The sequence below is a fragment of the Osmerus mordax genome, chromosome 14, assembly GCF_038355195.1.
Source record: "Osmerus mordax isolate fOsmMor3 chromosome 14, fOsmMor3.pri, whole genome shotgun sequence".
Lineage (NCBI taxonomy): Eukaryota > Metazoa > Chordata > Actinopteri > Osmeriformes > Osmeridae > Osmerus > Osmerus mordax.
Window position 1 is genome coordinate 17,812,320 of NC_090063.1, and position 25,702 is coordinate 17,838,021.

Genomic DNA, 25,702 nt, shown 5'->3' on the forward strand with positions numbered 1-25,702 from the left:
TTAAAATCACAATTGTATTCTTTGATTCATTAAAAAAAGAAAGCATTGACAGGTTTACGTCGTGACTCATGACTTGACCGCAATGAGAGAGGGGGGGGGGGGGGGGGGGGGGGCGAGAGGACAGTATAGGCACAGGATTCAATAAAAAATAATACATGCTGGAATAGCAGGTGCAAAATCTATACAGCCGAGCTTTTCTTCAGACAGGAGCACATGCAAGGGCCAGGACGAGAGCGTCACAGTTCATTTAACTCGCCACTCTGAAATCAAACATTCTCTATTTACACAAGACCAAGTTGTGTACATAAGGCAATCAATCAATTCCCCGGAAAGCGTGTATAGATAGATCCATTTAAAATAAATTAAAAAAAAAGAAAACAGCGTTGACATGTCAGAGTAACTTCTGGAATGAGTCATCTCAACTACCGTGAATGTTGTCAAGAAGGCACTTTACAAATAGCACTTTCTATTAATTTATTTGCTTTGATCAGATCTGGATTATTACGAGAACTGGGTCATAAGCGTCTTGAAAATACCACTCCATATAACTACACAAATAAGTTAGATGGATAGATTAATAAAAAAAAGAATTTTCCACAAGTACCTGATTTTCATTCTCTGCGCTGCCCGTCTAAGTTTGATACCTTTGCATAAATCACAGAAAACCAGCGCTCTCTTAAAAGCTGTCACAGTAATTGATTCGTTCATGTTTTCTAACCAGTCCTGACACACACACACACACACACACACACACACACACACACACACACACACACACACACACACAGGATTCTACCCTGCAGAATCCACACACACACTTCGGTGTGCACCCCTACACATACCTCAGCATTGAACACACTGGCTGTGGGGAACAAATAAAGGACACTTTTCCATTTATTTACATAACACTTTATACAGTCCGTCTCATCTCTCTCCTCCTGTAAAGATCAACCAGAGAACCCCTCCCGCTTCCTGGATGAGGGGAGGAGTTTAGTCCATCCAGACCCCTGATTGGTTGCATTTCATCACAAAACTTTTATTAACCTTGCATTGAACCAAGTATTAAACTTACATCTAGAAACCTGGATTTTAAAGATGATCCTTACAATATTTTGGATAAGTAGTAGACCTTCAGGGGAGAAATCACAATTTCTACCAGCGAGAGCCAGAGACACAGGCAGACTTGGCAGTATTTGATAGTGTTCACTTGCTCCCCTTGCACCCTGGTTCTCACTGTGACCCACCACCTGCTCCTCTTCACAGAGCACACGTCCCACCAGACACCAGGGCTGAGAGCTGACAGCCAGGAGGCAGGGTTAGTGTTGAGACAGAGTTCCAGTCTTAGTCTCTGGCCAATCAAGAGGACATCCCCATCCCTCCATCCCTTCATCATGCAGCTACCCCTCCAGTCCACTAAAGGGGGCCTGTGGTCTCAGGCCAGCAGAGGCTAAAACACCCAGACCGCTGGAGCTAGGGCTGGGGTAGGGTCTGCAGCCCAGCAGGGTGGGTGTGGGGGGTTTGACTGGAGCAGAGTGGAGGAGGCAGGGTGGGGGAGGCAGGGTGGAGAAGGCAGGGTGGAGAAGGCAGGGTGGAGAAGGCAGGGTGGAGGAGGCAGGGTGGGGGAGGCAGGGTGGAGGAGGCAAGGTGGAGAAGGCAGGGTGGAGAAGGCAGGGTGGGGAAGGCAGGGTGGGGAGGCAGGGTCACTTGGGACCCTTGAGGGTGGTGTCTGTCTCGGTGGACTGGCGGCCATCATTCCAGGCCTCACGGGTGCTCTTCAGAGCCTGGGTCCTCTGCTGGTCCACCACCACGTAGTCCACACGCTCGTCTGAGCACACCTGCCCCGGACCGGTACTCTTCTTCAGGGACACACACACACACAGAGAGAGGGACACACAAACACGCAGACACACACACGCAGACACACACACACAGGGTCACACACACAGGGTCACACACACAGGGTCACACACACAAGACAAGTGAATTCCTTAATACAGAAGCCCATGTCAATGAGAAATATGTGTATGTGTACCTGTGTGTGTGTGTGTGTGTGTATATGTGTGTGTGTGTATATGTATGTTTTGGTACCAGTGTACGTGTGTGTGTGTGTGCGTGCGTGCGTGCCTCCTGACCTTCTTAGGTGGAGTGGCCTTGCCAGGATCCAGGTCCAGGTCCAGGTACTCCACCTGCTTGTCTCCTTTAGGCTTCACCAGTGGGCTGCTCCCCCCATCTGCTGCCATGGGAGCGGACAGCTTCATGCCCTGCTGCAGGGGAAGAACATACCAAGTATGAGGGGGGGAGGGGGTCAGGCACGGTTAAGTTACCCCAGGGCAAAAACCACGCAAACTTCAAAGTCCCAGTTAAATAGCTGAAATGGTTTAAACCTCACAGGGTTTAGGACCCAGAGCTGCTTTTCTGTGGCTAAAAAACAAAAGTTAACGTGCAGCGGTTCCTACAGGGTGAATAATAACCACCAGCATGCAGGTGTGGTCAGGTTGCTCTGGGAGAAGCTAACTGGGGTCAGAACTAGAACACGTAACAACCAAACACCCTTTCATCTGAGGTCGGCTCCCAGGACGAACTACTCCTTCTCTTCTCAGCAGCATCTCTTTATTATTAGACCACAACAAACAGCCTGTGGAACATGCTTGAAGTGGAGGGTTTTAGTGTGTTTGGGGGTTTAGGTAATCAAACCTGGCAACCTGCGTTTGTCAATCCTGGCAACCCAGCTCACCTCTATGGCGTCAAGGCCCTCCATCTCCCTCCTAACAGGGGTGATGGGGACAGAGCAGTAGAAGGACTCTTCTCTACAGGCACGGAGAAGAGGAGGAGAGGGGAGGGGAGGAGGAGGGCAGAAGGAGAGGAGGGCAGGGGAGGAGGAGAAGAGCAGGGGAGGAGGAGAAGAGGAGGGGAGGGCAGGAGGAGAGGAGAGGGCAGGAGGAGAGGGCAGGAGGAGAGGAGGGGAGGAGGAGAGGAGGGGAGAGGGCAGGAGGAGAGGAGGGGAGGAGGGGAGGGCAGGAGGAGAGGTGAGGTGGAGGAGAGGAGTGCAGGAGGAGAGGAGGGCAGGAGGAGAGGAGGGCAGGGGAGAGGAGGGCAGGAAGAGAGGAGAGGTGGAGGAGAGGAGGGCAGGGGAGAGGAGGGCAGGAAGAGAGGAGGGGAGGAGGAGAGGAGAGGAGGGGGCAGGAGGAGAGGAGGGGAGGAGGAGAGCAGGAAGAGATGAGAGGTGGAGAGGAGGGCAGGATGAGAGGAGGGGAGAGGAGGGCAGGAGGAGAGGTGAGGTGGAGGAGGGCAGGAGGAGAGGAAGAGGAGAGGTGAGGTGGAGAGGAGAGGGGAAGGGAGGAGGAGGGCAGGGGAGGAGGAGAAGGGGAGGGCAGGAGGAGAGGAAACGGATGGTCAGAAAGAACACAAGGGAAACTGAAGAGATGGAGGAGAGTACTGGAGGAAAAGGAGACGAGTGCAGGACCCCAGGAAGAACAGAACCACCACGTCAAAACATCACACACACACACAAGAAATTGACCCATTTCTGTGCGTTATACTTTATGTTAAACCGATTCGATAGAAGTATATTGATAAAGAAACTGGAAGACTGGGGCAGCAACAAAAATGGGTCCTTGATGACGAGTAACCAATCACAAACAACATGCTGGGAAAACCAAGACCAGGAGAGTGATATTTCCAAAGAAGGGAATCATTTGGGGGGGGGGGGGGGGGCAGGTAATGAAAAAGAGGAGCAAAGATAAGATGAAATGCTGTGAGGGTAGAGAGGAGAAGAGCTTAAGAGATGAGTCCTCTACTGAAGAGAGATACTGTCTACTGGAGCTGGGCCTGTCACCATAGAACATTATAGATGACATCTAAAACATATTAGAGATGTCATTAAGGAATTTCGACGCAGGAATCTAACTTTCACTGATCTCCTTTAAAGGAACCTCACCCAGCACCTCTCTGCATGTGGACTAGGTGGTTACTGTGAGAATGACCTTTTATCTAGGTGGTATCTGTGATATTACTGTGAAAAGGACCTTTTAACGTGTTGCATGTGAGGTGAGATGATGTTGTTGCACTGTGTCTTGTGAACACAAACTGTTCCTTGACACTAGGCGCTGTAATACTGTTTGAACTGTCTGGTTATTTTAACACAAACCTCATCTCTACATGGACTTTGTTGTGTCCTTTTTGGATCAACTTATGTGCTAAGTCTTTGGATCTGGATAAGAGCGTCTACTAAATGACTAAATGTAAGTCTTATGAGGTGTGTGTGTGTGTTCATGTGTATGTAGTTGTGTGTGTGCGCGCGCATGTGCATGAGTGTGTGTGCGTGCGTGCATGTGCGTGCTACGTACGGGCTCGTCTGAGGGCATGCTAGGGACCATGGGAACATAGTTCTCATCACAGTCGTCAGAGTCAGAGCTGGAGCCACTCTGGAGGGAGGGGGGCCGAGGGGGGATCTGGAACCTGGAGGAGCTGGGGAGAGCCACAGCTGTTACACACACACACACACACACACACACACACACACACACACACACACACACACAACCACAAATACACACGCACTGGTGCGAACACACACAGGCATCTCTCCAAGATATGTTCACTTTCACACACAGAGCAGGACATGGTGTCTGAAGACTGCAGATTAAAATGAGTCCACAGACAAACCACAGCAAGACAAACACACACCATGCTTGGCTTTGACTACAATGAATGCAAGGTTAGAACACACTTCTAATATCCATAGGCCTCATTTGAATTCTCTAAAATACAACCTTCCTTCCTTCGTTATCATGGGGTAGGTAGGGATAGAGGGAGAGTGAGAGAGGGAGGGAGGATGTATTTCTGAAGGAACCAAACGGGACCCTAGCTCATGCCAGGACAATGGAGAGAGAGAGCGAGGTAGACACTTACTCCCGGGCGAACGACCTGGTGACGGGCGAGCGAACGGGCGCACATGGCTCCTCCCACTCTGGAAGAGGCTTGATGTCCAGCGGGGCGGGTTTAGCTGTGATAGGAGCAACCATCCATCAATCACCTCATCACCATGACAAAACCACAACACGGAAGGATACTCCAAGGAAATGTTTTGGAGTTGCAGGTGCAGTATTTGACCATGAGGGGGAGCCAGTGAGCTATGTGCAAACTGAATATTAATCACAATTATGAGATTTCTCTGCTAGATGTTCTGAGATATCATGAAAGCCAAACGTTCCAGCATGGTTGACAAGAGGACCAAACCTGGCAACCCAGCATGGCTGCAGGTTCAGATGAGCTGTATTCAGGCTGAACTCAACCCATATGCTGCTGTGTGTCTACAGTGCTACAGTTCAGAGTGTGTGTGTGTTACTGAGGAGAGCTCAGCCCATATGCTGCTGTATGTGTACAGTGCTACAGTACAGAGTGTGTGTGTGTGTTACTGAGGAGAGCTCAGACCATATGCTGCTGTGTGTGTACAGTACAGAGTGTGTGTGTGTGTGTGTGTGTGTGTGTTACTGAGGAGAGCTCAGCCCATATGCTGCTGTGTGTGTACACAGTGCTACAGAACAGTGTGTGTGTGTGTGTGTGTTACTGAGGAGAGCACAGTCCCTTCACTAAGAAGATTATGCTTCTTGCTACAGAACGCTATCCTGGGTTACCTCATGTTCAAGATATCCTGTGGCACCTCATGTTGAAGCTAATCTGTTAACTCATGTTGAAGCTAACCCTTCACCGTCAACATGAGGTACCACAGGTTAGCTTCAACATGGGGTACCACAGGTTAGCTTCAACATGAGGTACCACAGGTTAGCTTCAACATGGGGTACCACAGGTTAGCTTCAACATGGGGTACCACAGGTTAGCTTCAACATCGGGTACCACAGGTTAGCTTCAACATGGGGTACCACAGGTTAGCTTCAACATCGGGTACCACAGGTTAGCTTCAACATCAGGTACCACAGGTTAACTTCAACATGGGGTACCACAGGTTAGCTTCAACATGGGGTACCACAGGTTAGCTTCAACATCAGGTACCACAGGTTAGCTTCAACATGGGGTACCACAGGTTAACTTCAACATGAGGTACCACAGGTTAGCTTCAGCATGGGGTACCACAGGTTAGCTTCAACATGAGGTACCACAGGTTAGCTTCAACATGGGGTACCACAGGTTAGCTTCAACATGGGGTACCACAGGTTAGCTTCAACATGGGGTACCACAGGTTAGCTTCAGCATGGGGTACCACAGGTTAACTTCAACATGAGGTACCACAGGTTAGCTTCAGCATGGGGTACCACAGGTTAGCTTCAACATGGGGTACCACAGGTTAGCTTCAACATGGGGTACCACAGGTTAGCTTCAACATGAGGTACCACAGGTTAGCTTCAACATCAGGTACCACAGGTTAACTTCAACATGAGGTACCACAGGTTAGCTTCAGCATGGGGTACCACAGGTTAGCTTCAACATGAGGTACCACAGGTTAGCTTCAACATGGGGTACCACAGGTTAGCTTCAACATGAGGTACCACAGGTTAGCTTCAACATCAGGTACCACAGGTTAACTTCAACATGAGGTACCACAGGTTAGCTTCAGCATGGGGTACCACAGGTTAGCTTCAACATGAGGTACCACAGGTTAGCTTCAGCATGGGGTACCACAGGTTAGCTTCAACATGAGGTACCACAGGTTAGCTTCAGCATGGGGTACCACAGGTTAGCTTCAACATGAGGTACCACAGGTTAGCTTCAACATCAGGTACCACAGGTTAGCTTCAACATGAGGTACCACAGGTTAGCTTCAACATGGGGTACCACAGGTTAGCTTCAACATGGGGTACCACAGGTTAGCTTCAACATGGGGTACCACAGGTTAGCTTCAACATGAGGTACCACAGGTTAGCTTCAACATCAGGTACCACAGGTTAGCTTCAACATGAGGTACCACAGGTTAGCTTCAGCATGGGGTACCACAGGTTAGCTTCAACATGGGGTACCACAGGTTAGCTTCAACATGGGGTACCACAGGTTAGCTTCAACATGAGGTACCACAGGTTAGCTTCAACATCAGGTACCACAGGTTAACTTCAACATGAGGTACCACAGGTTAGCTTCAGCATGGGGTACCACAGGTTAGCTTCAACATGAGGTACCACAGGTTAGCTTCAACATGGGGTACCACAGGTTAGCTTCAACATGAGGTACCACAGGTTAGCTTCAACATCAGGTACCACAGGTTAACTTCAACATGAGGTACCACAGGTTAGCTTCAGCATGGGGTACCACAGGTTAGCTTCAACATGAGGTACCACAGGTTAGCTTCAACATGGGGTACCACAGGTTAGCTTCAACATGGGGTACCACAGGTTAGCTTCAACATGGGGTACCACAGGTTAGCTTCAACATCAGGTACCACAGGTTAGCTTCAACATGAGGTACCACAGGTTAGCTTCAACATGAGGTACCACAGGTTAGCTTCAGCATGGGGTACCACAGGTTAGCTTCAACATCAGGTACCACAGGTTAGCTTCAACATCAGGTACCACAGGTTAGCTTCAACATGAGGTACCACAGGTTAGCTTCAGCATGGGGTACCACAGGTTAGCTTCAACATCAGGTACCACAGGTTAGCTTCAACATCAGGTACCACAGGTTAGCTTCAACATGAGGTACCACAGGTTAGCTTCAATGTAGAAATGCCCATCAGGGCATACTGGGGCCTTTATCAGGGCAGGTTAGGTGTTGGGGTTAGGATTAGGTGTTGGGTTTATGTTTAGAGGTTAGGTAGGTGAGGGGTTGGGTGTTTAGACATTCATGAGTAGGAAAGGTCAACAGTTAAATCACAATACAGTCTGATCACACACACAATCTTAAAAAGATATTTGCCCTAAAAACGTCACGTCACGACAGATCAGTGATAGACCTCAGGACAGACATCAGCTATCACACAATGCACCAAGTTCCAGCATGCCACAAGTTGGAGTGACAAAACGACAGAGAGAGACAGAGAGAGAGAGACAGACAGATACAGACAGAGAGAGACAGAGAGTATAAAGGCCGATTTATACTTCTGCGATTTTACGGAGACAGAGACAGGGAACGCCCTCTCCGTCAAGGAACGCCCTCTCCGAGCCCCTCGGAGAGCTCTACGTGCACCTCCTGATTTTCCTGACTGTCCGTCCGTCATTTTACGGATACCCCTTGGCTGTGATTGGTCCGTATTAAAAACCGCTTGCGGCGGGGTTGCCGTGACCAACAAGAGAACAAAATCCTTTGACCGCCATTGTTGTAAGTTTTTACAATTCATATTTCAGCTAAACAGTACATGTAAATCAGCATCTGAATTAAAATGTGACGAGAAATGGGCAGTGTAGTTGCTGAAAATGTGCTTATTTTATTGATGAAACGGCTAATTTGTAAATTTGCTATAACTTTTCGATAACTTAGCTAGCATCGCAGTACAGCGCCACATGCTCTTCTGGCAGTGAATTGTTTTCAGCACCCACAGCCTTCGGAGTACTATAAATTCAACCAATCCATCCGACTCCGTGCGTGCGTCTGTCCGTAACGGAGTCGGAGAAGTATAATTCGGCCTTAAGGGAGAATGAGAAATCCAGTAGACAGAATGGAGACAGAATAGACAGACAGAATGGAGAGACAGTTGTTGTTTGGAACAAGATGGCAGCTGGCGTACCAAGATGGCGGCTGGTGTACGTACCCTTGCGTTGTCTCATGAACTCCCCCACAGTGTGGGAGTCAGTGCGCTCTAGCCCCGCCCCCTTAGCCCTGATTACCTTGGGGCTCTGACCTGATTGGTGGGAGAAGACTGGGCTCAGAGACACAGGATCTCCATAAACCTTACAACGTCCTCCTAACTAACCAGACACACCCATCCATCCCCTCCATCCATCCTTCCTAACTAACCATGCAAGCAGCGCAAACACAGCCACACATCCATCCTTCCTAACTAACCCTGCCATGCAAGCAGCGCAAACACAGCCACACATCCATCCATCCTAACTAACCCTGCCATGCAAGCAGCGCAAACACAGCCACACATCCATCCTTCATGCCTTCGCCAGACATCACCAGCTGGTAAACGCACAGACACCGGCGTTGCTGCAACGGTAGAGCAAACGTGTCCCATCATGCACGTGCATGCAATTGAGAGAGAGATAGAAGGTACAGAGAGGAAATAGAAAGAGAGAGTTAAAGGGGGATTGAGAGGCAAAGAGATAGAGAGGCAAAGATAGAGAGAGGGGTACAGAGAGAGAGGGGTATAGAGAGAGGTACAGAGAGAGAGAGGTACAGAGAGAGAGAGAGAGGTACAGAGAGAGAGAGGTACAGAGAGAGAGAGGTACACAGAGAGACGTACAGAGAGAGAGGGGTACAGAGAGAGAGGCTATGACCCAGGCAGCAGGAGTTATGTGAGTAGGGAGGACAGTGTGTGCAGGGTCCCTCCAAGCTCCACCTTCTACCTCCTTATCTCCCTCACTCTTCCCTCCTCTCCCCTTCCCAGTCTCCCTTTCCCCTCCATCTCCTCTTTCTCCCCCTCTTTCCCTCCTCCTCCAGGCCAGTTTCCATATCCTCCCCCTGCTCCTCCCCCATCAAAGCCTCTCTTTCAATCGGGACACAAAGGGCAGCAAGGTGACAGCTCTGGCCCACAGCTCCTCCGGGCCAGGGCCCCGGCCCTCTCCCACAGCCCCAGAATGGCCCCTTCACCCTGGGCACAAATGGCCCTTTGACTGGGAAGGGGGTGGAGGAGGGAGATGGGGGGAGGCTAAAAAGCTAAAAAGACAGGATAAGAGAGTAGAGGAGGGGAAGGGTGCTTATCTGGGACACACACGTAACTGTGCCTCAGCTCTGGAGTAGGTTAGAGGTTAAAACTTGAACAGAAGCAAGGTTGTGTTAAAAACAGAGTAGGACACACACAACCTTTATACACACAAACACATACACACACACACACCTCCATCCCCAACACACACAGTCCTCCATCCCCAACACACACAGTCCTCCATCCCCAACACACACAGTCCTCCATCCCCAACACACACAGTCCTCCATCCCCAACACACACAGTCCTCCATCCCCAACACATACAGTCCTCCATCCCCAACACACACAGTCCTCCATCCCCAACACACACAGTCCTCCATCCCCAACACACACAGTCCTCCATCCCCAACACACACAGTCCTCCATCCCCAACACATACAGTCCTCCATCCCCAACACACACAGTCCTCCATCCCCAACACCTCCATCCCCAACACACACAGTCCTTCCTCCCCAACACATACAGTCCTTCCTCCCCAACACACACAGTCCTCCATCCCCAACACACACAGTCCTCCATCCCCAACACACACAGTCCTCCATCCCCAACACACACAGTCCTTCCTCCCCAACACACACAGTCCTCCATCCCCAACACACACAGTCCTCCATCCCCAACACACACAGTCCTCCATCCCCAACACACACAGTCCTTCCTCCCCAACACACACAGTCCTCCATCCCCAACACACACAGTCCTCCATCCCCAACACCTCCATCCCCAACACACACAGTCCTTCCTCCCCAACACACACAGTCCTTCCTCCCCAACACACACAGTCCTTCCTCCCCAACACACACAGTCCTCCATCCCCAACACACACAGTCCTCCATCCCCAACACACACAGTCCTTCCTCCCCAACACACACAGTCCTCCATCCCCAACACACACAGTCCTCCATCCCCAACACACACAGTCCTCCATCCCCAACACACACAGTCCTCCATCCCCAACACACACAGTCCTCCATCCCCAACACACACAGTCCTCCATCCCCAACACACACAGTCCTTCCTCCTAACCCCCTCACCTTTGCGGTCAGGTTTGAGGTGGCGGTCTACAGGGGGGGGCTGACAGTCGCTGGTGGGTCTTCGCGGGGGGGTCTTGGGGCTGGAGCGGAACCCCATGTGGGCCGGGGGCGGGACCTGCTTCCCCAGGGAGCAGAACTCCAGAGTGCCGGGGGTCATGGGCACATAGTTGGTCTCCTGGGGCCCGTCTGAGGGGCCGGGCTGGGACGGAGAGTTGGGGTTCATGGGGACGTAGTTCTGGTCCACCTCCTCAGTGGACTGGCTCCCACACACTGGCATCATGCCCTTGTTTATCTGTGGGGGGTAGAACACACACGAGGGAGGGGGACACACACACACAGGTGAACACACACACACTTGGGTTGGGTAATGTTTGAACGTTTTTCGTTACAGATAGCAAAGCTGACACCTTTCATTTGATACTATACCTTCATATACCTATACAATACCTACTATACTAACCCCTAACCCTATTCCTATACTATACCTTCTATACCTTTATACTAACCCTATACCTTCACAATATATGTTATTATGCTTTAGTATGCATATCAGAAAGCCTGCTTTTCTCTGAGTGGTTATACAGTCAGCACAAACACTTGTTGGACAGCGACACGTTATATGATTCTGTCCTCTGGCACATTGAGAGGACACATTATGTGGTGTGTACATGTGAGTGTGCATGCATGTGTGTGTGTGTGAGTGAGAGGGCCTCCTCTTTTACACTCACAAAGTAGCTGTTGAAGCTCTCGTTGAAGTCGAAGGAGCAGGTTTTGTCGGAAGGAAAAGATCTGGGAATGGAATAGCATTCCTGCGAGCCGAAATCTGCTGGATGAGAGATCCACACGCACACAAACATGACTACCATCCAGTTATCATGTGGCCCTAACCCTAACCCTACCATCCAGTTATCATGTGGCCCTAACCCTACCATCCAGTTATCATGTGGCCCTAACCCTACCATCCAGTTATCATGTGGCCCTAACCCTAAACCAAACATAATACGCAGATTTTTTTCTTATTTTTTGCGTTTATTCAGACTGATAATCTGCGGAATTCCGCTAGCCTTCCTGTTCTTATGTCGGAGCGACCGAAGATGTTCCACAACAGTTTGACGCCGAATATGGTCGATTGAATGTTGACAGACTTTGCAAAAAAGTATTGATCCATCCTCATAAAGATCTCCTGAAAACTCCCTGGCCCTGTCTCTTGCTGTCATTTTGGTCGATAAGTGTTTCCTTTTCAATTCTTAGTATTTTTGGCTAAAGTTTTAATAATAGAGACGTAATATGAGTTGAAACGTTTATTTACATTTTGCCTCAGACCAATGTGTTCTACTTGAAAATCTGCGGGTTTTCGTCGGAATTCTGTGCCCGCGTATTACGCTTGGGCCTGCTGATGAGCCTCAACTGTAAGAGAACTCTGGTAGGTGTAATCCCACCTGTCACCACTGGAGGGGGCTGTGAGGAGAGGAAGTCTGCTGAACTGAACAGGAAGTCTGCCTGACATACCTTTCCGGATGCGGGAGGAGTCCATGGTGCCGATGGTGTTGCTACGCAACGCTTTGCTCCCAACACTGCTGGGAACACAGTAGTTCCCATCCGTCTCCGACACGGAGCGCGGCGTGCAGTACACGTCTGAGGGGGAGCGCTCAGCCGGGGGCCCCGGGGGGTTCCCCCCTGACAGGGAGCTGAGGGAGGGCTTGGGGGGCCTTGGAGGGGGAATGTCCCCCCCGCCCTCTGACCCCCCCCGCCCCCACGGAGGAGCTACGAGGGACCTGATAGGTGCAGTTGCTCCCTGGGGTGGGCGGGATGTCGTAGCTGACTGACAGGTTCCGTATCTGCGTCTCCATGGAGGGCTTCCGTGACGGTGTGTTGAAGACGTAGAGCTCCACCTCCCCGGGGTCCTGGGAGGGCGAGGGGGCGGGGCCGGTGAGGACAGTGTCCTGGGAGAAGCTGCGGGGGAGGTGGTAGAGGGAGGCGGAGTCTATGGAGGGCCCGCGGGAGGGGGGGGAGTCGTACAGGGAGGGGGCACCGTTGTGGGAGGACGTGTGTTTGGAGGAGGAGGGGGGGGTGCGTCGGGAGGGGAGGTTGTCGTTCAGGTCAGTCTCTGAGGAGGTGGACTTGGAACAGTCATGAGCCCTGGGAAGGGGGGGGGAGACACAGGTTAGGGAGGTAAACCTCTTGTTCAACACACACAGCAGTGTTGCTCTGCAGACAGTCACATGACCAGGGTGAGCTCAGACAAGGAGGTCTGCTGGTGACGACATATTGTCCTGCTGAGTAACATCTGCTGCTGGGAACACACAGAGCAGGAGGAGGAGGAGGAGGAGAGAGGAGGAGGAGAGGAGGGGGAGGAACAGCAGGAGGAGGAGGGCGAGGAGGAGGAGAGAGGAGGAAGAGAGAGGAGGAGGAGAGGAGGGGGAGGAACAGCAGGAGGAGGAGGAAGAGAGAGGAGGAGGAGAGGGGAAGAAGAAGAGGAGGGGGAGGAGGAGGAGGAGGAGGAGGAAGAGAGAGGAGGAGGAGAGGAGGGGGAGGAACAGCAGGAGGAGACGAGGAGGAACAGCAGGAGGTGGGAGGAACAGCAGGAGGAGGAGGAACAGCAGGAGACGAGGGTTGAGCTTTACAGATCAACAGGAAAATGGGCTACCCAGTGACTGCTGTTTGGGAGGTGAGGGGTCAACATGGTCACACACACACACACACACTGTTTGGGAGGTGAGGGGTCAACATGGTCACTCACACACACACACACTGTTTGGGAGGTGAGGGGTCAACATGGTCACACACACACACACACTGTTTGGGAGGTGAGGGGTCAACATGGTCACACACACACACACACTGTTTGGGAGGTGAGGGGTCAACATGGTCACTCACACACACATACGCACCTGTGCGGGCTGGGATTAGTTGTATTAATCCTAAAATATCTGTGTGTGTGTGGCTGTGTGTGTGTGTGTGTGTGTGTAGCTGTGTCTATAAGTGTGTACATTTAGTCATTTAGCAGACGCTCTTATCCAGAGCGACTTACAGTAAGTACAGGGACATTCTCCCCGAGGCAAGTACGGTGAAGTGCCTTGCCCAAGGACACAACGTCATTTGGCACAGCCGGGATCGAACTGGCAATCTTCAGATTACTAGCCCGCTTCCCGAACCGCTCAGCCACCTGACTCCCTGTGTAGCTGTGTCTATAAGTGTGTGTGTGTGTGTGTGTGTATGTGTATGTATATATGTGTGTGTGTGTGTGTGTGTGTGTGTGTGTGTATGAGCGCCTCATCTATGAATGTGTGTCAGTCCACACCAGCAGGCAGAACTAGCTGGCTAGCCACTCACAGACTAGGAGGAGGAGTCCTGCTCTCACACTCCTCTAGGAGCAAGTACTCCACTGGGGAGGGGCCACCCCGTACTGGACTACAACGCAGGGAGAGATGGGAAACGGAGTGAGACAGTGACAGAGGGAGCTGACAGAGTGGCAGACTTCTGGAGCTAGCAGCATGAGACATGCTGAGACATTTGGGAAAAGACAAGAGTCCAGCTGACTGAAGATGGCAAACCTGAATAAAACAATAATGCGCAAAAAACATATATAAACAATAACATAAACATCAGACATTTAGAAAGGCCAGTTTGAAGAAGAGAAAATCACTGAGGTATACCACACAAACACAAAAGACAAGATTAGAGATGATCAAGCTACAGTAAGACCACACACACACCCCCTCCACCATCACACACACACACACACACACACACACACCCTCCACCCTCACACACACACCCTCCACCCTCACACACACACACCCCCTCCACCCTCACACACACACACCCCCTCCACCCTCACACACACGCTCCCTCCACCCTCACACCCCCTCCACCCTCACCCCCTCCACCCTCACACCACACACCCCCTCCACCCTCACACACACACCCCCTCCACCCTCACACACCACCTCCACCCTCACACACCACCCCCTCCACCCTCACACACACACCCCCCTCCACCCTCACACACACCCCCTCCACCCTCACACACACCCCCTCCACCCTCACACACACACACAACCCCTCCACCATCACCACCCTCACACACACCACCCTCCACCCTCACACACACACCCCCCTCCACCCTCACACACACACACCACCTCCACCCTCACACACACACCCCCTCCACCCTCACACACACCACCTCCACCCTCCACCCTCACACCCCCTCCACCCTCACACACACCCCTTCCACCCTCACACACACACACCCCCCTCCACCCTCCACCCTCACACCCCCTCCACCCTCACACACACACCCCCTCCACCCTCACACACACACCCCCTCCACCCTCACCACCCTCACACACACACACACACACCACCTCCACCCTCACACACACCCCCCATCCACCCTCACACACACCACCTCCACCCTCCCACCCCCTCCACCCTCACACACACCACCTCCACCCTCACACACACACCTGTTGGGCTCTGGCTTCTTGCTCTCACAGTTAGCCAGCCAGAGGTAGTCTTGGGGCTCGTCCAGGCTGGACTGGGAGTCCAGGTGACGCACACTGACGGGCTGGTAGGGGGGGGGGCACTCCGGCCAGCACCCCACCTACCCCTAGGGGAGGGGGCGTGTCCACCACCGAGCTGCTGCTTGCCGCCTGATTGGTTGGCTGCCTTCACAGCTTCTAGACAAAGAGGGAGGGGGGGGAGAAAGGGGAAAGAGAGAGAAAGAGTGAGGGAGAGAGGAATGGAGATGGAGAGTGAGCGAGAGGTGTGTGTGAGCATTGTACAAAAGTCTCTCTCTCTCGTTTTACATACAGAGCTCTCATTCATTCTGACCATCTCTGCCTTTGACTGAAGATCTCTCTCTCTCTCTCCCCCAGCCCATCCCTCTCTCCCTCCCCCCAGCCCAGCCCATCCCTCTCTCCCTCTCCCTCTCTCTCTCTCCAGCCCATCCCTCTCTTCCCTCTCTCCCTCCCCCCCCAGCCCATCCCTCTCTGCCTCTCTCTCTCTCTCCCCAGCCCATCCCTCTCTCCCTCTCTCTCTCTCTCTCCCTCCCCAGCCCAGCCCCATCCCTCTCTCCCTCTCTCCCTCCCCCCAGCCATCCCTCTCTCCCTCCCTCCCCCCAGCCCAGCCCATCCCTCTCTCCCTCTCTCTCTCTCCAGCCCATCCCTCTCTCCCTCTCTCCCTCCCCCCCCAGCCCATCCCTCTCTCCCTCTCTCTCTCTCTCTCCCCAGCCCATCCCTCTCTCCCTCTCTCTCTCTCTCTCTCTCCCCAGCCCAGCCCATCCCTCTCTCCCTCCCCCCCAGCCCATCCCTCTCTCCCTCTCTCTCTCTCTCTCTCTCTCTCTCCCCAGCCCATCCCTCTCTCGCTCTCTCTCTCTCTCTCCCCAGGCCCATCCCTCTCTCCCTCTCTCTCCCCAGCCCATCCCTCTCTCCCTCCCCCCAGCCCATTCCCTCTCTCCCTCTCTCTCTCTCCCTCCCCCCAGCCCATCCCTCTCTCCCTCTCTCTCTCCCTCTCTCTCTCCCCAGCCCATCCCTCTCTCCCTCTCTCTCTCTCCAAAGCCCATCCCTCTCTCCCCCTCAGCCCATCTCCCTCTCTCCCTCTCTCTCTCCCCCCCCCCACCACCCCCCAGCCTCTCTCTCCTCCCCCAGCCCATCCCTCTTTCCTTCTTCTGCTTGTTTTGTCTCTAAGTGCTGAATTACCAGGCAGGAAAACCCCCTTTACTCTGTCCATTCCCTCCCTCCCACACTGTGGCTGATCTCTCCCCCGGACCTCCAGCCTCTCCCTGATCTCTCCCCTCCCCTCCCACACTGTGGCTGATCTCTCCCCGGCCCTCCAGCCTGTGGCTGATCTCTCCCCTCCCCTCCCACACTGTGGCTGATCTCTCCCCCTCCCCTCCCACACTGTGGCTGATCTCTCCCCTCCCCTCCCACACTGTGGCTGATCTCTCTCCCCGGACCTCCAGCCTCTCCCTGATCTCTCCCCTCCCCTCCCACACTGTGGCTGATCTCTCCCCCTCGCCCACACTGTGGCTGATCTCTCCCCTCCCACACTGTGGCTGATCTCTCCCCGGCCCTCTACGTTTGTGTCTATCACATGGAGGGGCAGGGCACTCATGTTTAAAAAGAAGCCATCTGATTGGCTATCTCCTACCCCAGCCTCCCTTTGATTGGCTCTTACCGTCGTCGGTGGGGTTAAAACCACAGATGTCACAGATGCAGGCGGACCCACTTGTTCATGTCGTCCTCCGTGTCCGCCACCAGGTAAAACACGCGGTCGATGGTCTTGATGTCGAAGATGAAGCTATGCTCCAGGTCTTTCTTGTTGAACGTCAGACCTGCATCCACCTGAGATCATGTAGAGCAACAGTAAAAAAGGCAGGATTTAGCATTTAGCTCATAGCGTTATGGCTAAATATGTAGATCTGTGTACCTGTTCACACAGGTTGAGGTCGATCACTCTGATGGGCTTCTTGGCGTGGTCATTCTTATAGTACTCCAACACGTCTGGGTCACCTGTCAGACGACCACTCCGAAGAATGAACCAGCGCTTCTTCCATGCCTGGAGAGAGGGAGGAGGAGGGCCGAGGGAGGAGGAGGGGCGAGGGGAAGAGGGAAGAGGAGGGGGGCGAGGGGGAGAGGGAGGAGGAGGGGCGAGGGGGAGAGGGAGAGGAGAGGCGAGGGGGAGAGGGAGGAGGAGGGGGCGAGGGGGAGAGGGAGGAGGAGGGGCGAGGGGGGAGAGGGAGGGAGGAGGGGCGAGGGGGAGAGGGAGGAGGAGGGGCGAGGGGGGAGAGGGAGGAGGAGGGGGGCGAGGGGGGAGAGGGAAGAGGAGTAGGAGCGAGGGGGAGGAGTAGGAGCGAGGGGGAGGACAGAGAGGAGGAGGAGGGGGCGAGGGGGAGGACAGAGAGGAGGAGGGGCGAGGGGGAGAGGGAAGAGGAGTAGGAGCGAGGGGGAGGAGTAGTGAGCGAGGGGGAGGACAGAGAGGAGGAGGAGGGGCGAGGGGGAGGACAGAGAGGAGGAGGGGCGAGGGGGAGAGGGAAGAGGAGTAGGAGCGAGGGGGAGGAGTAGGAGCGAGGAGGGGGAGGACAGAGAGGAGGAGGAGGGGCGAGGGGGAGGACAGAGAGGAGGAGGAGGGAGGTAGAGAAAGGACAGACATGAGTCATATAAAAAACATTGAAGCCCCCCCCCAGACCACAAACATGGTGGCTAACCCCCTCGTCTGTCTCTCCCTCCATCGCCACAATAATAAACTAGCGAATGGGAACCCCCTGTGCCCCCATTCGCCACAGGAGAAACAGATACAGAAACAGAGAAGGCACACACACTGAATGTAAAGGTCAGCATGCCATCACCCTCCACAATCCTGCTCCTATTCTCAACCCCAGCCCTGGAGACACCACATCCTGGAGACACCACATCCACCCCAGCCCTGGAGACACCACATCCTGGAGAAACCACATCCTGGAGACACCACATCCTGGAGACACCACATCCACCCCAGCCCTGGAGACACCACAACCTGGAGACACCACATCCACCCCAGCCCTGGAGACACCACATCCTGGAGACACCACATCCACCCCAGCCCTGGAGACACCACATCCACCCCAGCCCTGGAGACACCACATCCACCCCAGCCCTGGAGACACCACATCCACCCCAGCCCTGGAGACACCACATCCTGGAGACACCACATCCACCCCCAGCCCTGGAGACACCACAAACCTGGAGACACCACATCCACCCCAGCCCTGGAGACACCACATCCTGGAGACACTCAGAACTTTCCCCAGATCAAACTACAATATCAAATAAGATAAAACTACATTTTCCATGAGTCCATACTAAGCACCGGTCAGGTTGCAGTCCACACAATGAAAAACAACATAAATATCTCATATACACTGTGTGTGTGTTTGAGAGTGTGTTAGAGAGACAGAGAGAGTGTGTGTTAGAGAGGTGAGTGACAGAGAAAGAGAAGAGAGACAGAGAGAGAGGGAGACAGAGAAGGAGTGTGGTGGTCCATGACAAAGCAGTCTGGGGTCCGGTTACCCCCTGGGGACGTGGATGGGGGTGGGCAGGGGATTGGGTTACCATGGTCACACCCTGTCCTGGGTAAAGAGGGCGAGGCCTCGTTTAGCCACAGAGACATACTCACTGGTGGATTCACATAGTTTTTACCACATTACAGACGTGTGTTTAGGTCGTAGCAGCTAGGCTAGCAGGTTAGGGTTAGGTCTTGTAACAGCTAGGCTAGCAAGGTTAGGGGTTGGGTCCTGTAGCAGCTAGGCTAGCAGGTTAGGGTTTAGGTCTTGTAGCAGCTAGGCTAGCAAGTTAGGGTTGGGTCCTGTAGCAGCTAGGCCAGCAAGTTAGGGTTAGGTCATGTTGTCAGCACAGAGGCCAGACCTCCCCCCCCTCGTGACTGAGCTCTACTGTCAGGCGACAACCACCACACTATACTGCTCTTGAAATGACTCAACCCAGAAAAATGACCAACGGTGGTACCCAGTGGAAGCGGCCTCACTCTGTGGTGAATCCAACACACCTCATTCCTCCTCAGTCTGTCAGCTGCAGGACCTACCTTGTCTGCGTGGTGCTCAGCCCAGAGAGGAGAGCCTCTGTGGGGTCACCTGCTCCACGCCAGCCCCCTGCTCCCCTCCATGCCCTGGGCTTCGCTGCTCCAGCACACCCCAAACAACGGGACCCTCCACTCCCTCAACGCTCAAACCCAAAATAAACGTTTAAAAAAAATGTTAAAAAAGTGTTGACAACGCTACAGTCCTGGAGAGTCACACTTTCACTCTGGAGACCGCACCCAGTGTGTGTGTGTGTGTGTGTGGCTGGCCTGGCTAGGGAGTGGGACGAGTGGGACAGGGACGACAGGATACCCCTGAGTTGCAGCTGTCCCCTCCCCCCTCCCTCCCCCCCCCCCCTCCCCCCCCCTACTGTGGACTAGTTGGCCGATACGCAGGAAGACCCCCCTCCCCCCCAATGGCTGGACAGAGACATCATTGAAGGGGGACAAGAGGAGGGGGAGGGGAAAAGGGGTGAGGATGAGGGGGGGGAGGGGGGGGGAGGACTAGGGGGAAAATGCCATCTAAGTGGAGTCACTCTTGACAGAGACCTAGTGACCCCGCTAGAGGGAGGGGAGGGGAAGAGAGAGAGCAATAAGGAAACAGAATGAAAGAACAAGTGTAGGACAGAAGACAGTTACTGTGAAAGAGACTCAACTGGCCTTTATGTTTCAAGTCTTCAGAGGAAGGGGGTTTGTGTGGCGTGTCTGGAGGGAGGTTTGTGTGATGTGGGTGTGTGGAAGGTGTGTGTGTGGCAGAGATGGGAAGTAACAAAGTTACTGTACTTGAGTAGATTTTCTCTGGCATCAGTATTTAAGTTCACTATAAATTTTCGGACAACTTTTACTTTCAGTCCTTAAATTTTTTACACAAATATCTGTACTTTCTACTTCTTACATTTTCAAAACCAGACTCATTACATTACTTAGTTTAGTCTGTATTTGGTGGCATGTTATCTCTCTCCTCTCCAAAAGTTGCGTTATGGATGAGACAGAGGGAGTTAGTGATGTCGACATTCCTGATCACACCATGGCCATATATGAGGGAGATGTTCGGAATTGTAGGTGTCCAAAAAGGATTTCTAGGGAATGAGCTGCGTGTCTAGTGTATTTTTTGTATTAATGTATATGTTTATATGCACATTACATATAATGGTGTGAGGTCCAGTTACCAGCGAGACACTAAAACAGGTAGCAATATTGGCTACTTTATCAGAACCCACACTTCTTTACTTTAACTTGAAAAGTCGAAAAGTATTTTTAAACATGAGTATCTGGACATCTACTTGAGTGAAGGATGTATGAACTTTTGCCGTCTCTGGTGTGTGTGTTATCTAACTGCTCTACAACATCTGGACCGCAGCACCACAGACCGGCCTGGCCTGGTCCTAGTCTCCACGGCGACAGGCCCAGAAGATAACCACACACCCACAGCCCAACTGTCAACCCCCCCTCCCTACACAGATCAGTGATTCCCACACAGATTAATTTGTTGCGGGTGCCACAGAATCAACACCGGCCGCCACATATTGCGTTTCGTTCTAATATATATTAGTTTACGCTATTTAAAACATGCAGCGTATTCCTTCAGCTGCATTTCCTTTCTCTTCTCTCCCTCCGTCTCTCGGTCACTCACACGTCTCTCTTACATATACACACACACACACACACACACACACACAGTCACAACATCAGCACACGTTATCAATGACGCATAGATACGCCGTTCTAGACAGACAGTGATATCAGCGAGCCCTCAGCATTAGTAGCTAAAAGTCTAGGAGACACGGGGGCGACCCCCCCCACCACCACAAATTGCTTTCTAATCTGTGGGAAACACTGCAGCTACAGCAGCTTATTGTGCTGTATCTCCCTCTCAAACACACACACACAGACGTTGCTGCGTCCTTTAGAGCAGCAATTCCCAACCTGGGGGTCGCGACCCCCCTAGGGGTCGCTGAATATTTGTAGGGGTCGCCAAGCTCACTCTAGTTTGAGGGTTTAAAGATAAATAATAAATAAATAAAAAACGGTTAAACATCAACACAAATAAATACAAATTATTGCAAGTATGATAATAGTGAGTACTGTATTTTACGGTAAATAAGCCGCATCGTGTACAAGCCGCACCCCCCCAGAATGAGCACTTTGTGTTTGTAAATCAGAGTATAAGCCGCACTGGAATACAAGCCGCACTTTATAAGCAAACAATGTTACGGTTGCGTGGACCAATGCTAACAAATGATCACTTGCACGTTCATGCTATGGTTGTGGACAGCTTGGATAGCGATCTAACTACATTTACATTTATTCATTTAGCAGGACGCTTTTATCCAAAGCGACTTCCAAGAGAGACAACATTCCAAATCAGGTGAACACTCAAATTATCTAAACTATAGACCATAGCATTATACATATCAAAACAGAACAAACACAAACAATAGAGGGGTTGAGAAACTCCAAACAATGCTTATTTAACTAAGCTAATGCCCTTAACTTAGTAGCTTTTCAGCTTTCCGCAGGGCATTCTGGGTACCAAGAGCAATGCACGAGTATAGGCGATCTTACAGCATTGTGTAACACACTTCGGTTGTGGATACTATGTCCAGAAATAAATCCAAGTCACTCATTTAGTGGCAGAATCCATTGTTATGTCTACAAAATTATTTAGATATATTATAAGTTTAGCTAGCTTGCAAATCCTGAGGATAGCCTACTGTAGCAGACCTTTCCATGTGACAACGGACAAGGGTGTTTTGTCCCTCGGGAGTTGCCATAGGCTTGATGCTGAAAGCATTACGTGAAATCAGTGAGGGCTGTTCGAATGGCGATGTCAAGAAGAGCAGTGGCAAAATACAAATTATGAAAAGAGACCGGCGTCCGTGTCTTATTGTCCACACTATCATCATCTGCTAAATGACTAAATGTAATGTAAATGTACCAAAGTTGAATTAGTAGCTAATGTTGTTAGCGATGCTAGCGTTATTTTGCTAGCTAGCCTATAACATTTCACTGGGTCTTGCAGCTGTTTGATTAACTGAAATTAATTATGAAATGTTATGTTCTACGAGCCATTTGCCTACTTTAGCAAGTCACTGTATTTCCAAGCCCTGATAGTGTAACTGAGAAAACAGTAAATAATTCCTCTTTCAAGTAATAAGCCCCCGTTCAAGTGTTGAGCATAAAATTAGCTGCACGGTCAGTAGAGATCTTGAGAGAAGCCACTTTTTTGTTCTAAACTATAAACCCGCTTTGAAATATAAGCCTGCACAAGCACAAGAAAACTGTAAAATCGGAGTACAAGCCGCAGCTTATTTTCCGTAAAATACGGTAAGCTATATGAAAAGACAAACGTTTTTATTTTGTGTTATTGCTGTGTGTCGAGATACAGGCCTCTCGGAAGTCAGAGAAGCGGCTAAAACAGACCTGGCAAAATTCAAACGGCTAGTTCTAGCAAAGAGTATAGAAGCACTGAAGCAACTAGAAGTGCTATATACTCTTTGGTTCTAGTGCAACGCTCAAGACAACATAGCGACTAGTCAAACAAACGATTATGGCAAAGCGCCAGGGAGAAAGATGTACGCGCAAAAAATGGACTATGGACAAAGTGAGAATTGAGTGTGTAATATGTGTTGTTTGGTCCTCAAGCAGAGGATAAGCTTGTGGATGTCAAGACAAATTCTCTTCTGAAGAGATTCTTTTCCGAACACGGGTACAAACGGCTCTGGCTCGTGAAAAGGACCCAACTTTGCTTATATTTTTTTAATATGCAAATATCTTAATATTAATCTGGCAAAATTATTGTTTTTTAATTAATTGATATAAGCTTTAAGGTTTTTTGAGTGGGTGATAATTCAATTGCTACATTTGTTATAAAACAAATGTAGCAATTGAATTATCACCCTCAAACCCACCCTAACCTCTACCACTCAAACCCACCCTAACCTCTACCACTCAAACCCACCCTAACCTCTACCACTCAAACCCACCTAACCCTCTACCACTCAAACCCACCCTAAACTCTACCACTCAAACCCTAAACGTTAGTACCCCCCACATGCCTCTGGGAAGATAAGGGATGTCACACACACACACACACACAAAGCTTCAAGGACACACACTCCTACCAATATCCTCTGCACCTTGGGTAGACAATACATTTTTCTCCAGGAGATCCTGACTGCACACTTCCTGATATTAACCCCTCCCCCACAGCAGGAGCAGGGATATGATCACCTCTAGAATCACACACCAGTAGGCCTCATCACCACCACTAACATGTCTGTAACCCGCCCGGTCTTCCTCCAGGAACTGACTGGAAAACTAGAACATGTTCACCAGCGAAGAACACATTCCACCTCCTCTATAGCAGACAAATGACTTCACCACTATGGAGGGGTCTTTTATAAACAAATTCAAAAGCAAACTTATGAACTAGCTGCTGAACTGGTGCCCTCACCACCCATTTCCGGCCCATACGCATGCAGGTTCACCTGTGTAGAGTCAGGTGATCCCTTCACCAGTATTGGGTGGTCTGTCTCAGTGGTGGCATGTGACCCACAGAGACACACATGACAGCGTTCCAGTGTGTGGTGTTTAGTACAGGGTTGAACATTTGTGCATTCCTCCATGGCTGCAAATCAACCTGTACTGCATCTGCTGCTGTGTAATATAACTACTCTGTCTCTCTCCGGCTCCCCGTCTCCCTGGCTCTCTGTCTCTCTCCCTCAGAGGCGAAGACCAGAGATGGCAACAGTCCACAGTACTAACCCCAACAGTCCACAGTACTAACCCCAACAGTACACAGTACTAACCCCAACAGTACTAACCCCAACAGTCCACAGTACTAACCCCAACAGTACTAACCCCAACAGTACACAGTACTAACCCCAACAGTCCACAGTACTAACCCCAACAGTACTAACCCCAACAGTACACAGTACTAACCCCAACAGTCCACAGTACTAACCCTAACAGTACTAACCCCAAGAGTACACAGTACTAACCCCAACAGTACACAGTACTAACCCTAACAGTACTAACCCCAACAGTCCACAGTACTAACCCCAACAGTACACAGTACTAACCCCAACAGTACTAACCCCAACAGTCCACAGTACTAACCCCAACAGTCCACAGTACTAACCCCAACAGTCCACAGTACTAACCCCAACAGTCCACAGTACTAACCCCAACAGTACTAACCCCAACAGTACACAGTACTAACCCCAACAGTACACAGTACTAACCCTAACAGTACTAACCCCAAGAGTACACAGTACTAACCCCAAGAGTACACAGTACTAACCCCAACAGTACACAGTACTAACCCCAACAGTACACAGTACTAACCCCAACAGTACACAGTACTAACCCCAACAGTACACAGTACTAACCCTAACAGTACTAACCCCAACAGTCCACAGTACTAACCCCAACAGTACACAGTATTAACCCCAACAGTACTAACCCTAACAGTACACACGTCCTTCACTCCGTAGAAGTACAGTCATGTTTAAAAAGACTCTGGTAAAAGTTGAAGTACTGACTACACTTTTTCACTCAAGTTAAAGTAAAGAAGTGTGGGCTCCGACATATACTTAGGTAAAAAGTAGCTATGACTACACCTGTTTTAGTGACATGCAGGTAACTGGACCTCACATCATATTAATACATGAATACAAAAAGACAGTATAGACACGCAGCGCTTTCACCAGGAATCCTTTTTTGACACTGACAATGTCGAACATCTCCCTCATATATGGAGTTGAGGGGATCAGGAATGTCTCTATTCTCAGTCATGTCCACATCACTAACTCCCTCTGTCTCATCCATAATGTACCTTTTCACACACAGTGAAAGGAGAGGAGAGAGAAGGAGGAGCACAGAGAAGCCTAAAACAGTAGATTAAAGCAGAGTCCTCATCAATGATGCAAACCTCTATTTGTAACTTTTTTTGAAAATATTGTTCTTGTTGCCTTCTGCCTTGCTCCATGGGTTAGGGTTAGTGTTCGTTGACTAGCTTACATTTGTTGTGCTGATAGCCAGGAAATGAAAAAAAGTGCGCAATGACAATAAATAATATTGATCATGCCACCAAATATAGATTAAAGTATGCAATCTAACGAGTAAAGTAACGAGCCAGGCTTGAAAATGTAAGAAGTACAAAGTGCAGATATTTGTGTCTGAAATAACTTGTCTGACTGTCTGTTATTACAGGGACTGAAACACATCCCAGCACTGGCCTGTTAACTTAGAGAGAGAGGAGTGAATGAGAGGGG

The 25,702-nt window shown here is 51.0% G+C and overlaps 1 protein-coding gene across 1 annotated transcript in view; it reads right to left on the reverse strand.

The window, feature by feature from the left end:
- Window positions 1-766: 766 nt before the first annotated feature.
- LOC136956620 (GRB2-associated-binding protein 1-like) overlaps window positions 767-25,702 on the reverse strand; it is a 38,873-nt gene continuing 13,937 nt past the window's right edge. The window contains 15 exon segments of the mRNA XM_067250544.1: window positions 767-1,856; window positions 2,133-2,264; window positions 4,347-4,467; window positions 4,912-5,005; window positions 8,696-8,785; window positions 10,848-11,139; window positions 11,576-11,670; window positions 12,357-12,577; window positions 12,579-12,986; window positions 15,320-15,442; window positions 15,444-15,502; window positions 15,504-15,532; window positions 17,031-17,070; window positions 17,072-17,197; window positions 17,283-17,411. Of these exon segments, the coding sequence (XP_067106645.1) occupies window positions 1,701-1,856; window positions 2,133-2,264; window positions 4,347-4,467; window positions 4,912-5,005; window positions 8,696-8,785; window positions 10,848-11,139; window positions 11,576-11,670; window positions 12,357-12,577; window positions 12,579-12,986; window positions 15,320-15,442; window positions 15,444-15,502; window positions 15,504-15,532; window positions 17,031-17,070; window positions 17,072-17,197; window positions 17,283-17,411 (2,115 nt within the window). The 3' untranslated portion in view covers window positions 767-1,700.